The 14579-nt window shown below is 46.0% G+C and overlaps 1 protein-coding gene across 5 annotated transcripts in view; it reads left to right on the top strand.

Moving 5' to 3' along the window:
- itpr2 (inositol 1,4,5-trisphosphate receptor, type 2) overlaps window positions 1-14579 on the top strand; it is a 90033-nt gene that overhangs the window by 14775 nt on the left and 60679 nt on the right. For all 5 annotated transcript variants that reach the window (XM_076265971.1, XM_076265994.1, XM_076265980.1 and 2 more), the window contains 22 exons: window positions 1553-1701; window positions 2265-2364; window positions 2664-2824; window positions 3672-3813; window positions 4534-4692; window positions 5916-6088; window positions 6755-6874; window positions 6989-7171; window positions 7450-7701; window positions 8151-8298; window positions 8583-8730; window positions 9446-9633; window positions 9848-9971; window positions 10098-10155; window positions 10518-10683; window positions 11135-11302; window positions 11588-11677; window positions 11931-12056; window positions 12871-12993; window positions 13171-13371; window positions 13737-13988; window positions 14216-14341. In XM_076265971.1, coding sequence (XP_076122086.1) covers window positions 1553-1701; window positions 2265-2364; window positions 2664-2824; window positions 3672-3813; window positions 4534-4692; window positions 5916-6088; window positions 6755-6874; window positions 6989-7171; window positions 7450-7701; window positions 8151-8298; window positions 8583-8730; window positions 9446-9633; window positions 9848-9971; window positions 10098-10155; window positions 10518-10683; window positions 11135-11302; window positions 11588-11677; window positions 11931-12056; window positions 12871-12993; window positions 13171-13371; window positions 13737-13988; window positions 14216-14341 — 3357 coding nt within the window. The remainder of the gene's footprint in view (window positions 1-1552; window positions 1702-2264; window positions 2365-2663; window positions 2825-3671; window positions 3814-4533; window positions 4693-5915; window positions 6089-6754; window positions 6875-6988; window positions 7172-7449; window positions 7702-8150; window positions 8299-8582; window positions 8731-9445; window positions 9634-9847; window positions 9972-10097; window positions 10156-10517; window positions 10684-11134; window positions 11303-11587; window positions 11678-11930; window positions 12057-12870; window positions 12994-13170; window positions 13372-13736; window positions 13989-14215; window positions 14342-14579) is intronic.

A 14579-nucleotide genomic window follows, 5' to 3' on the forward strand; every position in this document is an offset into this window, starting at 1 on the left:
GATTTGATCAGTGTAAATCGTGTAAACAGGAAAAGAGATATTTCAGCTTGTATGATTTAATCGGACATGGGAGAAAATAGAAGCACAGTCTATGTCTGTATCTGTGTCTGAATGTGCATGGTTGTGCGTGTCTTTGTGTGTGTGTGTCTGCTGAACTGTCTGTCTCTGAAATTGCTGCCCCCTGCTTTGCCCTGTTGTTTGGCTGCATATCACAGCGTTTCCTGGGACCCCCGCCTTCTCCCATTCTCCCACCAGCGGCTCTTATGTAATCTCTCTGCTGTTCTCTATACGCACCCTTCTTTCTCTCCTGCTCACTCTCTGTCTGTCTGGCTCTCTCTCACACACACACACACACACACACACACACACACACACACACACAAACACACACACACACTTACAGAACCACTTGTATCCTGTGAGACAGGCTCAGTTCTTACTCCCTCGCCCTGGGGAGAAGTCTATTTACGCTTTGTTTCTCTTCTCCTACCTGCCGTATTAGTATTCTGCTAAAGCAACTATTGCAAACATACGCACACACTTACACTTGCACACACACACACACACACACACACACACACACACACACGCTCTGAGGGGGCTCCTTACATAATGTCTGAGTCTCGGGATGCCCCGTGAGAGGCAGCAGACGTGCTGTCTGCTCGGCTGTGTGTGTGCGTGTGTGTGTGTGTGTGTGTGTGCGTGTGTGTGCGTGTGTGTGTGTGTGTGTGTGTGAGTCATTGGCGCAGCAGCGCAAGCGAGGGAGCGCGAGGGAGTGGAAGCGGAGCGAGAGAAAAGAAGAAGAGGTGTTTGGTGGGGGTGGCTGGAGCCAAGCGCCCGTGAGTCTCATGTCTCATGCAGGAGAGAATTCTGGGATTAACTCTTCAGTGCCGGCTCTGCAAAACAAGCTTGTGTCTGTGATTAGTGTTGTCAGGAGCCCGCTGTTTAAAATCCTCCCTCAGACGCAGTGTGCATCTTCCCTCATCAGAGAGGACGGAAACTATATCCCCAGAATACTCCATGACAGCTAGGCACAAGGCCTGCCTGTGGTGTTTCATGTGAGTGCCCCCTGCCTGTTGATAAAACTGCAGTGTCAGCCCCTAAAACAAAAGCTCCCACCGCAATTTATATTCAGATGTGGACCCAGACATCCCCACAACCTACCTGCTTTTTTTTCTGAAGACATAAGGGTGCAGTATATTCATTCTGGCTGTTCTGAAAGTTTCTGTGAATGTTAGTTAGACTCAGGAGGTTGGCATAGCTTCAGGCTGTCTGCCCGCAGTACTGTAGAGAGGTCCAAACAGGCGTATTCCGTACTAGTGGATTTGAATGCTTGTGAGCAGTTTTTAAAAAGCACACCTTCCCTCAAACACAGATTGCTACAGCATACCATTTGCTCAACACAGGAGCTGTATTTATCTCATAACAATAATACCTCATCTCAATCTCAGTCACATTTGCATCTCATAATCTAATACAAAGGAAATCATGTCTGTTATGTTTGGATGCACACAGTCGGTACCCCACATGAGTTTTCTCTTGCTCCGTCTAGACAGAGACAGACAGTGTGTTCAAGAAGAAGGGGCAGGCTACGGAGAAGATCGCCTTCACCCTGGTGTCGGTGCCTCACGGCAATGACATCGCCTCGCTGTTTGAGCTTGACGCCACCACCCTGCAGCCGGCAGACTGCCCCGTGCCCAGGTCAGTCAGCGGGTCCACCACTCTCTCCCTCTCTCTCTGCTACAGCGCCTCCGCATCTTCTGTGTCACATAAAGCACTTTGAAACCATTGTTGTTAAGTGAGGAATTTCACACACCATTAAGAGCCGTTCACACCAGGAACAATAATTGTAAGGCCAAATGGCAAAAACAACGCTTTTAAGTATTGCTGTAGTCAATATGAATGACAACGCTCACACCACGCACTATAACGAAAACGACATGAAGAACAATATTGTCAGGGATCACTTTCAGAGCCATTTTAAAAACAATAAAAAGCTGACAGCCAATCAGAATCCGGCTAATTATAGACATCATATTTATCATTATGAGGAAAGATTTATCTCATATTCCTCGTTAGTGTCAGTGTGGATGCTCATATTATTACATAGTTACAGATGTCTGTATGGTATAATATAGTATTTATATCATTCCTGGTGTTAACAGCCCTTTGCCCTCTAGGCTGAGGGCAGTTTCTATTTTCTATGGATATGTGTTGTGTGTTCCTGTGCGCACGTTTTAATGGATTTCTGCCTTGTGTTGCAGGAACTCTTATGTGCGTCTGCGTCACCTTTGTACAAACACCTGGGTGACCAGCACCGCAATCAACATTGATAAGGATGAGGAGAGGCCGGTCATGCTCAAGGTGAGCACACACACACACACACTCAGACATGCACACACACTGATGTTGATTTCATACACCCACCTGCAGTGCCTGTTCTACACAACACTTGCATCCTCAAACCACAGAGCCACTTACGCAATACAGTCAGAAGTGAAAGTAAACAAAAGTTGAAACTGTATCTTTAAGTGAATGCTGGTTTTATTTCCCCACTGCAATCATTCAGTGAGTGAGACACTTTTTTTGAGTGATGTGCATTCATCTCTTGCATAAGTTTAGTCAAGTTAAGTGGTGTTGCTTTGTGTCTGCTTCACTTGAAGATTGGCACCTGCTCCACGAAGGAGGACAAGGAAGCCTTCTCGATCGTGTCTGTGCCGCTGTCCGAGGTCAGGGACCTGGACTTTGCCAACGATGCCAACAAGGTGCTGGAGTCGACCGTGGGCAAGCTGGAGCACAGCAACATCACCCAGAATGAGAGGAGGTACAGCCCTTGTGTGCGCTTCCTGTTCAAAAGGTCACAGGGTTCGCAACTGACAAATCTCTTAAAGGGACATGACACCCTAAAGTAATTCAAGGCTCGCTGCTGTCCGACATGCCTTGTGGACAGCAGCTGCTGAAATGGACTCTGCATATAATACCACAAGGTTCTACAGTGCATGACATTGCATCAATGTTCTCTATATAGTTCTTGGAATTCATTGAGTGAACTAAGATGGTCTTGTTACAAATATGATAATGCATGATAGCTCAGTGCAGGGCAAGGTGAGTTTGTTATTGTTTTGCATTGATGGCAAGGCCATGGTGGCACAGACATGTGAAATTCAGCCATTGCTCTTCACTGGCCTCTAGCTGCCCATTCAGTGTTTGTGGTCAAAGTACTTGTGCGTGTCCATACAAAGTCCCGGCTCTATAAGTGGGGAAACAAGCATAAAAAAACAACATTAAAAAAGGTAATTGACTGTCATTGTCACAGTCAGTCGACCCCATGCTTCAGGTGTACCGAAGGATTGGATGTGATTTGATTGACTGTTGAGCACAAAGATCAACACTTTTTCCCAAGCTGAAACTGAATCATGGGCCCCATGTTTTAAGAATAATATCAGTTCAAGCCTCACAGTGACTTTTAGCAAGCTTCATTTTGTGTTTGTCCTACAAGGGCCTTGCTTCCATTTTTGCACAGAAAAGGCTGTGAATGAACTCTTGAATCTGTTTTTCCTTCTCTGAAGAATAGAATATGAAATGTCTTTTCTTCCTGGTATGTGCCCATGAGCTCAATATCAGCTGGTGTCCTCCACAACGCTGACCTTGTGCTGTGCTGTGCTCTTCAGGTTTGTCATCAACCTGCTGGAAGATCTGATCTTCTTTGTGTGTGACGTGCCCAATAATGGCCAGGAGGTGCTGTCAGTGGTCATCTCCAACCTCAACAGAGAGCGGCAGAAACTGATGCGGGAGCAGAATATACTCAAACAGGTCAGACACACACACACACACGCACGCACGCACGCACACACACACACACACACACACACCTAAAGCATACTTTACAGACCAACAAACATGCTTATCCAATACCATAGTCCCAACTCTGGGAAGCACAATTGCAATCAAACTCAAGCTGAAAGATAAGTCTAAATTTAGACCAGTTCATTACACACAGAGCCCACTTGCAGAGCATCACACAGTCACACTGTTTAACCGCAATCAGGAACCTGATGACTTTAATCGTCTACTTCCTTTTTGTTTGAAAAGACATTATATGGTAATTATCTTTCATTGAATTCACCACCTATATATTATTCACCATCAGTGAACAAGATGTGAATTTTATAATCAAACGCATAAGTCCAGATCTCTAGTGTAATTGGCTGAAAGGATTTTAAAGCACTGCGGGTTGTTAATCCATTCTATTTAAATTGATCTTACCCTACTCAAAAAACACAATTGTATTATAATTTAATAATTTATAAAACAAGGGAAAAACACTCTTCAGAATGATTAATGTAAACTTATAAGTGACAATTTGTCTCACATTCTCACTGTGTGTGTGTGTGTGTGTGTGTGTGTGTGTGTGTGTGTGTGTGTGTGTGTGTGTGTGTGTGTGTGTGTGTGTGTGTGTGTGTGTGTGTGTGTGTGTGTGTGTGTGTGTGTGTGTGTGTGTGTGTGTGTGTGTGTGTGTACTGCGTACTGCAGATCTTTGGCATTCTGAAAGCTCCGTTCAGTGACAAGGGGGACGGTCCAATGCTGAAGCTGGAGGATCTGGGGGACCAGCGCTACGCCCAGTACAAGTACATGCTGCGCCTCTGCTACAGGGTGCTGCGCCACTCCCAGCAGGACTACCGCAAGAACCAGGCATGTCCACAGCCGCAGACACAGCCGCAGACACAGCCGCAGAGCAGAGTTTCCGCTAGAAAAAAATGGTGCCGGTCAAAGTGACCGGCAGAGGTTTCGTTTTCCGGATATTTTGATGATATGCCGGTCAAATATCCCTTCTTAATTAGTAAAATTTAGGAAAACTGGAGACAGGCTATGTAGCTATAAGAATGACACAATCAGGCTGTATAGAATGCAACATGTTCATTAGCCCAACTTAAACATGCCTAACAAGATCTAGCCAGTATCTTTTCATGGACAGCAAGAGTCCGCTTCATTCGTTGTTTTAAAAAGGCGACGTTGTTTGTTGCTGCTACCCACGTTATCTCCAGTGGTGACTGTTTAACTTACTCAGATGCGCACATCACAAGAATGAGCGCTCACACCACTACCCCCTAATGCTATGCCTCTTTATTTGATAACAATAAATTAAGAAATGTTTCCTATTCTGGGAAATGTTTTTAGTTTTTTTTTTCTTTCGGCCGCGGTTCAATGATACCGTTTAATTGTGCCAGAAATTATCCGCGGACCAGTAATCGCCTCGTCGAGGAGGCTCTAACCCTGCAGATCATAGACAGAGAACGCATAGGCCTACTGTATGCTTTGGGTAAAGAACACTTTGCACTTTGCATGTCCAGTGTACATGGAGAATGACAGTGTCTTGGAGCGGCCGCACCCCCCGCAACTCCACTTCCAATGTCACTGATTCTGACAGATACGCCTGACACTTCTGCTTTTTATCTGGTGGTGGTGGAGTTGACCGGACAGACATCTGAGGCTTCAGACGTTACCAATTTATCATCATCCATCGCATCTGGCCTCTGAAAAAACTTTTAAGGCTCTGCCTGGGCCTGGCCATGTTTGAACCGCCTCACTCATTTGTTCGTTGTTTAACATGGACGTTTTAAGTGTGCGCTTCCTATTTGAAATGCAGCAGGCTATGCGTGTTGTTTAATAGCTTACTTTTCTGATGGAGACTCTGCTACAATGATTTGAGGATTTGATACTGCAGGAACCTGCACACACCCAGACACGTAGACACATGCACATGTACTGTACAGAGAGCTTGCACCCTGGAGCTTACTTTCAGTTGTTCCGCAACTGAAGACCACTGACTGCCTAGAGAAGGTGCCTCTTCTCCATAGGCAATGCCAGTGCCCAGAGCACACTGCTCCTCTAACTCTTTCCTGTGTCCCCTGCAGGAATACATCGCTAAGAACTTCTCCATCATGCAGTCCCAGATCGGCTACGAGATCTTGGCCGAGGACACCATCACCGCCCTGCTGCACAACAACCGCAAGCTGCTGGAGAAGCACATCACCGCCAAGGAGATCGAGACCTTTGTCAACCTGCTGAGACGCAACCGTGAGCCTAGGTATGAGGGGGTGACCCCCGCGCCACCCCACCCTACCCCACCCCACCAGCACCCACCCACCCCTACAAAACACCAGAACTCCCTCAGCCCCGTGCTCCTTTTTTACTGCTGCAACACCTTTCCCTTTCCCCATCCTGAGTGGAAATGCACAAATATATTTTCGAGGACACTGAAGTCCAAGATGTGGAAAGCATGAAGATCCTAAATATAGTGGGAGAGCAGGTCATCATTGTCCTGTGAGCACGGCACAGCTGGTTTCTATATTCTCAGAATGCCATAGACTGTGCATGAAGAGGATGATGAAGATTCATTATCATCCTCAAGCACATCTACCTCTCTAACCCTACCCCTCATAACCCAGCCAGATTTTGAATGTTCACTCCATTACCACAAACCATCAAAAAGCATAAGTGGGAAATGTAATGACATTTTCATTAGCATAGGCCTGCTGGAGGAGATGGCAGACTGTTTTTTAGTGGTGGCAAATTGCTGGTGCCCTAAGAAAAATGAAGCAATTTACTCTGATGCAGTGGAACATGATGTTTTGCTTTTGGGAGATAAGTGTGGTCTACTCAAGTTTGATGTCAAAATGGGTTCACTAGAATGATTTGGTGTGTGTGTGTGTGTGTCTGTGTGTGTATGTCTGTGTGTGTTGTGCCTTCTCAGGTTCCTGGATTACTTGTCGGATCTGTGTGTGTCCAACAAGACGGCCATCCCAGTCACTCAGGAGCTTATCTGCAAGTTTGTGCTCAACCCCACCAATGCGGACATCCTCATTCAGACCAAGTAAGCTCAGAGTCCATTTGTACATGTAGCCCTACAAACATGTGTGTTACAGTTAGCTATTGCTGCAACATATATGTTTTCAAAAGTGTGTGTGTGTGTGTGTGTGTGTGTCAGACTGATCCCACACACAGAGACTCCTCTGGAGTCCTCTCTCATGCATGACGAGGGTGATGATGAGGAGGTGTGGCTCTACTGGATCGACGCCAACAAGGAGCCCCATGGCAAGTCCATCCGCCACCTCGCCCAGGACGCCAAGGGCAACCACAAGCTGGACATGGACGTGGTCACCTATTACAGGTGCGCCTGTGCTTCCCCTTGAGATTCCCTCAACAACAGACATACATATCCTACATTCACCCTGACTGTTAGCCACGTTAGGTTTATCCAAAATGCAATCACCAGTATGGCCCTTTTCACACAAAACCTTTCACATTTGCATTCTCTTTTGGTTTATTGTCTTTTGCTCTCCATTTTTCATTGCCTCTTTCCTCTCCTCTCACCTCTTGTCTTTTTCCTCTCCTCTCCTTCTCACCTTCTCTCATCTCCTCTGTTCCTCTCTCCTCTCCTCTCCTCAGGTATCAGTTGAATCTCTTTGCTAAGATGTGTCTGGACCGCCAATACTTGGCCATCAACCAAATCAGTAGCCAGCTGCCGGTGGAGCTGATCCTGCGCAGCATGTTCGACGACTGCCTGCCCTACAACCTGCGCGCCTCCTTCTGCCGCCTCATGCTGCACATGCACGTGGACCGCGACCCCCAGGAGGCCGTGGTGCCGGTGCGTTACGCCCGCCTCTGGACCGAGATCCCCTCCAAGATCACCATCCACGAGTGAGTGGCCCCAGGGGAGTGATCTGAGAAATAGTGGACAGTGCAGGGTGCACTCACTGTAGCACTGCAGCTTATATGAAACCTCCACAATTTTTTATCATGTGAACATAAAGTCTTATTGTCTTAATCGCACACAACATGAACATGGGCCAGTGGTACAGCTAGAGCAAAGATCAGTAAGATATATACAGTAGACAGTATATAAAAATATAGAGAAATGCTGACTCTTGATGTGCTATGCTGTGCAAAAATGGTCAAACTCAACTGGCCTTTTATTTGATGTTAATAATGATGAATCATGCGATCACGTCAAATTAGGTTCCCTTCAGTCTTGTTTCTAGCCAGTTCTGTGTGAAAAGTGTTTTTACGAGGTGGTGGAGCTCTGCTAGAGTGCTGCTGTTTTTAAGCACACTGAGTCTGAGCTGTGTGTGTGTGCGCGCTGCGTGCAGGTATGAGTACGAGTTCCGGGACATGTCTCGAGAGGAGATGAAGAGGAAGTTTGCGCCCACCATGGAGTTTGTGGAGGAGTACCTGAGAGACGTGGTCAGTCAGGCCTACCCGTTTGGAGACGAGGAGAAGAACGAGTTGACCCTGGAGGTGAGGCACATAATAGATCTTCATCTATAGATTTATATCTATATCAATAGATCTATTACACATACTGACCAAGAATTGTTTTTGTTACCATGCTAAATTCAGACAAAGGGCTGTTTTCCATGTTTTGCTTTGGAAACCGATTGCTTATTGATGTACCGCTAAAGTCTTTATTGATGTACATTCTATCTCTGTCCTGATGGTAGTAGTGTGCAATAGTGCTATAGTAGTGCTCCACAGGGTTGCTCAGTAAAAGGTGTTCTAAGTGTCTCTCTGGCTTGTCTCAGGTGGTGAACTTGGCGCGGAACCTGGTCTACTTTGGCTTCTACAGCTTCAGTAAGCTGCTGAGCCTCACGCGCACCCTGCTGGCCATCCTGGACATTGTGCAGCCGCCCCTCACTTACCTGGCCAAACTCAACAAGAGCCCAGAGGGAGGTCAGACACTCTCTTACCCACACACACACTCACACACTGCACTCAGCATGAAGGCTACATACAGCTTTACCATGTCATTATATTTCACCTTTAAAATGAAATTACCACTTTCTCCTCCCACCACACTTTGACTAGAACTTATAATGTCAGCACTCCTATCCTCTAGTAATAGTATTGACAGATGCAGTAGTCATTTTTAGCAAAGGTGCCCTCTGCATTGCAGCTTGAATGTTATTCTCTTGCTGTAAGTCGCTTTGGATAAAAGTGTCTGCCAAATGAATAAATGTAATGAAATTATAGTAAGTTGCAGAGGCTGAAGACATGGTCAAGTACGAAGTGATCTGCGTTGCGTCTAGCAGCATTGCTTTTGCCCTTCCAAGTTCTGTGTCATTCTCACAGGCTGAGTCATACTTAGAGTGCAGCTAACTGTTTTGGTCTGTGCTCAGATGGGAGCCAGTGGAATTTGTGCTTTGCCATGCCTACACGTCAGAATCTCTTAGCTGTTTTGGCACCTCACTGCTAGTTGGAAACTTAAAAATGTGTGAATGTTAGAACCCAAATCTCAGGCAGTCTTTGCATTTACATTTGGGTCCCACAGCCCTCAGCCATCTTGACAAGATTGTCCCTTTAAAATATCACCTATATTATTTATTGATTGTGTGTGTGTGTGGTAATCTGCCGGTTGTGTATGTCCACGTGTCTGTTTGTGTGCTAGGGAACAATGTTCTGCGCACCATCCATGGGGTTGGGGAGATGATGAGCCAGATGGTTCTGCGGGGTTCCGTTCCGCTCAGCCTGCCGGACTCCCCGCCGGCCTCGCGCCACGGAATGCCCCACCCTATCCCAGACAATGAGGACGTCATGGTGATGGACACCAAGCTGAGGATAATCGAGATCCTCCAGGTGAGCGCCATCTGGTGGGAGAGCAGAGTCGTGCAGCTCGCCCTGCACTGACAGCACTCATCTTGCCACCTGTAGCCTGAAAGAGCATGTGATGTGTTAATGGACTTTTAACACGACAAATGCATCTGTTTGAGTCATTTGGCACATTGTTCTTATATGACTCATATTGTATTAATGTCAATGTGTTTTGTTTTGCACTGATGTCAATCTGAAGTTTATCCTGAGTGTGCGTCTGGACTATCGCATTACGTACTTGCTGTCCATCTATAAGAAAGAGTTTGGTGACCAGAGTATGACCGACAGCTCCATGTCTGTGTCAGATTACCTGCCCATATCAGGTAGGATGAGTTTATTTCACATTAACCATTATGTATGTGCTTAATTAGTTACATAGTGTTATCTTGTAATCCAATTATTATTGAACCATGTTTCCATACATTACTTGAATCTCATCATCTTTGCAGTGTCAGAGCCAGATATTGATGAGATTGTTGCAAAAGCAGAGACGATGTTTGCTGGAAGGTAACTATAGTGTTAAATCACCATCAACAGAGACCTTGAACCTCTATATGTGTATTTTATTATTATTTGATTTGTTGGCTGTGCTGGTCTTCTCTTTTGAATCGGGGACAGTGTATAGAATAGTAGTTAGTCTGTATGCCTGTAATTAAGCTACTGTAAAAAGAGGAACAGTTACTCCAATGGCTAATGAGTTATTTTATTGCTTAGTTCAAAATAATCCTACCAGTAGTAGCATTCTGAGGCAATTGATGGTCTAGCTTTGGCGCTGGATGTTTCAAGTCATTGAGGGAGCTGAGAGTGAGCTGTGGATGACTTGATCGCTACCTGAGCTGGTGGTGAGCTGTGTTTTCGTCTCACTGCAGTAAAGAGAGGAGTGCGGTGGAGCTGGACGACGAGGGTGGCCGGACCTTCCTGAGGGTCCTCATCCACCTGATCATGCAGGACTACCCGCCTCTGGTGTCCGGATCCCTGCAGCTCCTCTTCAAGCACTTCAGCCAGAGGGCAGAAGTCCTGCAGGCCTTCAGACAGGTGAGAGCCAGTCTGAGCCAGGTGCTACACTGCTCTGATCGCATCCAAACGTCTTTTATTTAAATTTCTTTCGGAGGCACCAGGATGTAAGCACAAAATATAAAAGCAGCTTTTAACGACATGGACCTTTTTACCAAGGCTATCTCACTGTGTCATTGCAAAGATGCCAGTGCATGGCTCTCTCTAGCCTCACTGATGTTAAAGTAAGTAGTGACTCATTTTAGTCGCGTTCACCAAGGAACTGTCATACTGTACACCATAACCTTGTAAATTCAGAATCTGTGACTCATTTTCATTATGCTCTGTCAATCACTATTCCTTTCTATTGTGTGGCATTTCTTTCATCTAGATTTTCATCTGGCATTCATTGAGACTCCAGGCCAATATCAGGTCTTGTAGAGAGTTTTGCACATTTAACAGGGTGTTTGTGCCCTACCCATGTGTCCTGTAGGTCCAGCTGCTGGTGTCCGAGCAGGACGTGGAGAACTATAAGCAGATCAAGACGGACCTGGACCAGCTCCGGCTGACAGTGGAGAAGTCCGAACTCTGGGTGGAGAAGAGCGGAGGCTACGGCAGCGAGGACCTGGGAGACAGCCAGAAGCAGGAGCAGAACATGGAGGTGCGCCCCCTGTTGGTTGATCCTATCAACTACAGTAATTTCCTGTGTATTAGCCGCATTGTGTATAAACCGCAGGACAGTGTTTAATGGAAGTTAAAAGAAAGAAAACCATATTAATACCATATTAACTGCCCCCGTGTTTTAACTTCATAGCTGGAGAAATTTAGCAAAATCAATGTATAAGCCGCGGCTAATAGTTGGGAAATTACGCTACCAAATGATACTGTGTGTCAGAGAGCAGGAGCTCCTGATATAGTGCTGTGCTTGCCTGTGTTTGGGTGACAGGAGGCTGGTATCCTGAGCCCAGTGGATAATGGGATCATAAAGCCACAGATTGACAGCAACAAAGCCAACAACTACAACATTGTAAAGGAGGTACGTACGCCACATCATTTCACTTTGCCATCCCAACTCCATCAATTTCTGCTGTCCATCTCTATTTACGTTCTCTGAGATCCAGTCATTCAGCTTTTCACGACCAATTGTGCAATGACCTTCACCAAAAGATATTTTATCATCTATAAATGACTGTTTACAGTGGTGTCAGTGCCTTTTGATCACCATAGCTCACTGATGCATCAGCAAGGCCCTATTTAGTTAAAGGTTGTTGATTTGTTTTTGCCTTTAGATCTTGATAAGGCTCAGCAAGTTGTGCTATCCTGCAAAGAAGAGTAAAGTTCAGCAACAAAGACTGCTGAAGAACATGGGAGCTCACACTGTAGTGCTGGACCTGCTGCAGATCCCCTATGAGAAGGTAATCAGAATATCATTAATGTCAACAACAATAATTACAACTACAGCAACAAGTTCAATTTTTATAGCGCCTTTCACAAACCCAGCGCGCACAAAACACTATGAAAAAACAACAACGACAAAACACTAGACCGTAAGGGGGGAGGAGGAGGAAGAAACATTCTGATGGAAAAGACTGTCAGTTCAAAGTCAGATTTAAAGCAAAGATTATAGAAGTAACACTCTTTGTTTAAAGGGAGTTGGGCGCCATGGCACTGCAGGCCCTGCCTCCCAGGTTAGTGAGTCTGATGGGAGGGACAATGAATAAGTGACCGTTGGAGGACCTAAAGGAGTGGGATGGGGGGGCATGGGGTCAGGAGTTCCCGGAGGCAGAGGGGAGGGGAACCTTCCATAGGCTTTGAAGGTGAACATGATGTGGGAGAGAACCCTAGCTGAAAAGTTTTGGGTGTATTGAAGTTTTTGGAGGAATTTAGTGGGGAGGCCAATGACAAGGGAATTGCAAAAATCAATACGGGACATGATGAAGGCACAGACTAGAGTGTTATTAGATAGAAGGGTTGGCGGAGATGAGCGATGTTACGGAGGTGGAAGAAGGTAGGGAGGCAGGGAGAAGGAAAAGGGTAAGTGGTCTCACACACATGCACACACACACACACGCACACACACACACACACACACACACACACACACACACACACACACACATAAACACACACATTGCACATCCAGAGATGGTCTTGCATGAGCTCTCGGTAGTGTATTGGGTTTCTCTGGAGCTTGCCTCATTGCGCGATGCTGCTGTGTTCTCTCCACAGAGTGATGAGAAGATGAATGAGATCATGCAGCTGGCCCACAGCTTCTTGCAGAGCTTCAGTCGAGACAACTCCCAGAACCAGACACTGCTCCACAAGCACCTCAATCTCTTCCTCACACCAGGGGTACGCCTGCACACAAACTCATTAAATAAGTCGTGAAAATCTATTGATATAATAAGGAGAGCTTGCTGTGAATGCAGTCTCACTTCCTGTATTTGTTCCAGCAGTTGTAGATCACAGGATGTGGCCTGCCACCTGCCCGTGGTTTAATGGTGATTTCATGTTCTCTTTCGGTCTTAGCTCCTCGAGGCGAAGACGATGCGCTACATCTTCAGGAACAACTACCATCTGTGTAACGAGATCAGCGACCGCGTCGTGCACCACTTTGTCCACTGCATCGAGACGCACGGGCGCCATGTCCAGTACCTGCAGTTCCTCCAGACCATTGTCAAGGCTGATGGGAAATATGTGAAGAAGTGCCAGGACAAAGTTATGACTGAGGTGATTGCTGGAGAACAGAGACAAGTCAAAGAGGGCAGCAGTATTGTATCTGTGCATTTTTTAAACCTCTGTTAAATATTGCAAAATGTATGACCACGATTTTGAATTGTTGATATGAAGTTTGCCAAATGTTATATATTACTAAGGTAAATTATACTGTCCTTTGCTAAATGTTATGATGCTGAAAATGTATATACATAAGTACATAATGTATATACATGCATATACATACAGTACACACGCCTCCATATTTAGTACTTACTGGCTGGCTGTCAGGTTAGTCTTGTGTAGAAGCCTTTGCATAGGGATTGGTCTGCAATTCATCCCGTGTGTGTGTGTGTGTGTGTGTGTGTGTGTGTGTGTAGCTGGTGAATGGCGGTGAGGACGTGCTGGTGTTTTACAACGACCGCGCCTCGTTCCCGGTGCTGCTGCAGATGATGGGCTCGGAGCGGGAGCGCTCGGACGAGGGCGGAGCGCTGGCCTACCACAACACGCTGGTGGAGCTGCTCGCCGCCTGCACCGAGGGCAAGAACGTCTACACCGAGCTCAAGTGCAACTCCCTTCTGCCGCTCGACGACATCGTCAACGTGGTCACCCACGACGACTGCATCCCAGAGGTAACCAAGAAGATGGTGAAATGCCAGTTATGGAAAACCAAGTCAAAACTATTTTACAAAACCTTTTGTGTCCCATGTGTAGCTTGTTACAGCTTGTAATAGTAGGTATATATAGGATATGTCATATTATGTTGTGATTTAGTACATTTACAACTGGGACTGGTTTAGCAGGACATTGGCTCTTATTAATGCATAATGTTTTGTTTGTCCATTTTGGGCCTCCATAGGTGAAAATTGCCTATGTGAACTTTGTGAATCACTGCTACGTGGACACTGAGGTGGAGATGAAGGAGATCTACACCAGCCACCACATCTGGAAGCTCTTTGAGAACTTCCTGGTGGACATGGCCATGGTGAGCCCCTCACTGTTCCCTTCACACCTTCCTTCCTCCACAGTAACGCTCACAGCATGCATGCAGCGTCTAAGCAACATAACATGCTAGCACTTCCTTCATCCTAATATAATAATGCCTGGTTACATGTGATGAAATGCATGAAATGCAGAAATGTTACTACCGTATTTTCCGGACTATAAGTCACACTTTTTTTTTCATAGTTTGGCTGGTCCTGCAACTTATAGTCAGGTGTGAC

Source organism: Alosa pseudoharengus, unplaced genomic scaffold (genome assembly GCF_046254945.1).
Source record: "Alosa pseudoharengus isolate Yale_2024_CS ecotype anadromous, Long Island Sound unplaced genomic scaffold, YU_APseudo_1.1 YU_APseudo_1.1_scf_10, whole genome shotgun sequence".
NCBI classification, from domain to species: Eukaryota; Metazoa; Chordata; class Actinopteri; order Clupeiformes; family Clupeidae; genus Alosa; species Alosa pseudoharengus.